We start from the raw sequence: 2,404 nt of genomic DNA, 5'->3' as shown, positions 1-2,404 counted from the left end.
ACGTAAGGTCCCAAATGTTAAGCTTATACTTACTAAAAGGTGGTGGGTAGATATTAAGACTATGACCAGCTCTTGTCCACCCTTAATACATAAATTTGCAGCAAGCAAGGTTGTCAATTTGGTTATAAGATAAACCTTTTAGTCATCTGGCATCACCATATCTCTCAGAAACTGAACATGCCAAAAAATTTGGTCTAATTCTTTATGATTTCTACTGTATCTAAAATTCATATCAATACATGATAAATGACAAGAGACAAGAGACACAAAAACAACCTATGTAAAAAAAATGGGGCAAATAATTCGGCCATTTGGTCGTCTTAACTCAATAGGTACTAATATATGGCTTGTATAATACATGATGTGGATTGAAGTCATACAGACAGTCTGTGTGACTTGTGTAACATATGTTGTGGGCTTAGGGGAAGGGCGACATTATCAATAAACACAATAATAGATCAAGGTTAATATTGGGTGGGGCCGGGCTGGGTTGGGCCTAGGTCTCAATCCAAGTTCAGCCCTACCCTAGTCAGGTCAAGTTGAATCGGGTTGATTCTTATAACCGGGTTAGATAGGGTTAAGACTCAAGAACCAGAGCAGGTTTGAGCCATTAGGACCAAACTTACACCCCTAGTATTAACCATTACTTGTTTCTTTTTTCTGCATATGCAATGCAAATTCTTCATTACAAGACATACGACTTGTAAACAAGTATCCATTGAGAAAGAGAAATTCTTGGAGAGATGGAACTCGTAAAGCTCAGGTCACTAATTTAGCTCAGACCAACATTTGCACAAATAGAAATCGAACGAAGGGTATAAAATGTTATTTAACCTACTATTTCCGCTGAGGGGCGTAATTGCTGAAAGTACTTGGATACTGATGTAAAAAGGTCACAGTACAACGGAGGGGCGTAATTGTCCCAGAATAACATAACGGATGATCATATAAATAATCAGTACAGGCTGCCTACACACTACTGTATATTGCCATATTGGTATGGTCAAACATATGCATTCATGGGTCAATGAAGTGGATGGTCCAAATTGAGCATCAAGTGCTCAAAGTAGCGAATCATACTCTCAAAGTTTCTAGAAAAGTAAATGTTCCCAAAAAAAGTTCTAGAAAAGCAATCCTTTCAAATGGAAATATTTCCAGTGGATTCGTTCCTCCTCTCGAAATTTCATTTGCCCTGTTGGCCCTTCTAGTCTACTCTTGAACCCTCCAAAGCTCCTCTTTAGCGACCTCCAAGAACCTATAAAAGCTCTCACTTGACATCAAGAGCCCATTATCTCAGGAAATCATCCAATCACAGTTCGATTAAGCGCAACCAAAGCTCTCTGTAAATTATATTTCTTTTCTTTGTTTTCTCCTCTGTTCTTTCTTGATTTGAATTCAAGCTTCGTTAATGGAGGCCAAGACTGAAGGAAAGGCCATTGGTATCGACTTGGGTACTACTTACAGCTGCGTGGGTGTATGGCAAAATGATCGGGTCGAGATCATCGCCAACGATCAGGGCAACCGAACTACTCCTTCTTATGTTGCCTTCACAGATACAGAAAGGTTGATCGGTGATGCAGCCAAGAACCAGGTTGCAATGAACCCCTCCAACACCGTCTTCGATGCAAAGCGTCTTATTGGGCGACGATTCTCAGACCCTTCTGTGCAGAGCGACATGAAGCTCTGGCCCTTCAAGGTTATTCCTGGACCTGGTGATAAGCCCATGATCGAGGTGACCTACAAAGGCGAAAAGAAGCAATTTGCAGCTGAGGAGATTTCTTCAATGGTGTTGATCAAGATGAAGGAAATCGCAGAGGCTTATTTGGGTCACTCTGTGAAGAACGCAGTCATCACTGTTCCTGCTTACTTCAATGATTCGCAGAGGCAGGCCACCAAGGACGCTGGAGCAATTTCAGGGCTTAATGTGATGAGGATAATTAATGAGCCCACTGCAGCTGCGATTGCTTATGGATTGGACAAGAAGGCGTCCAGGTCTGGCGAGCAGAACGTTCTAATTTTCGATCTTGGAGGTGGAACCTTTGATGTATCTCTGTTAACGATCGAAGAAGGTATTTTTGAGGTGAAGGCTACCGCCGGAAACACCCATCTTGGTGGCGAAGACTTCGATAACCGCCTCGTCAACCACTTTGCTGCAGAGTTCAAGAGAAAACACAAGAAGGACATCAGCGGCAACGCCAGGGCTTTGAGGCGGTTAAGGACTGCCTGTGAGAGGGCTAAGCGGACTCTGTCTTCGACAACCCAGACAACCATTGAAATTGATTCTCTCTACGAAGGTATCGACTTCTATGCTACCATTACAAGAGCTCGATTTGAAGAGTTGAACATGGATTTGTTCAGGAAGTGTATGGATCCAGTCGAGAAGTGTCTCCGAGACTCGAAAATG

The 2,404-nt window shown here is 42.4% G+C and overlaps 1 protein-coding gene across 1 annotated transcript; it reads left to right on the top strand.

Moving 5' to 3' along the window:
- Positions 1–1,288: 1,288 nt before the first annotated feature.
- Positions 1,289–2,404, top strand: LOC122060606 (heat shock cognate 70 kDa protein-like; the record flags this gene model as incomplete). The annotated part of the gene is made up of 1 exon (XM_042623738.1): positions 1,289–2,404. A coding segment is annotated over exon 1 (996 nt), but the record flags the coding sequence as incomplete, so codon positions are not given.

Source organism: Macadamia integrifolia, chromosome 14, assembly GCF_013358625.1.
Source record: "Macadamia integrifolia cultivar HAES 741 chromosome 14, SCU_Mint_v3, whole genome shotgun sequence".
NCBI lineage: Eukaryota > Viridiplantae > Streptophyta > Magnoliopsida > Proteales > Proteaceae > Macadamia > Macadamia integrifolia.
This window is presented reverse-complemented; position numbering and strand designations above follow the sequence as displayed.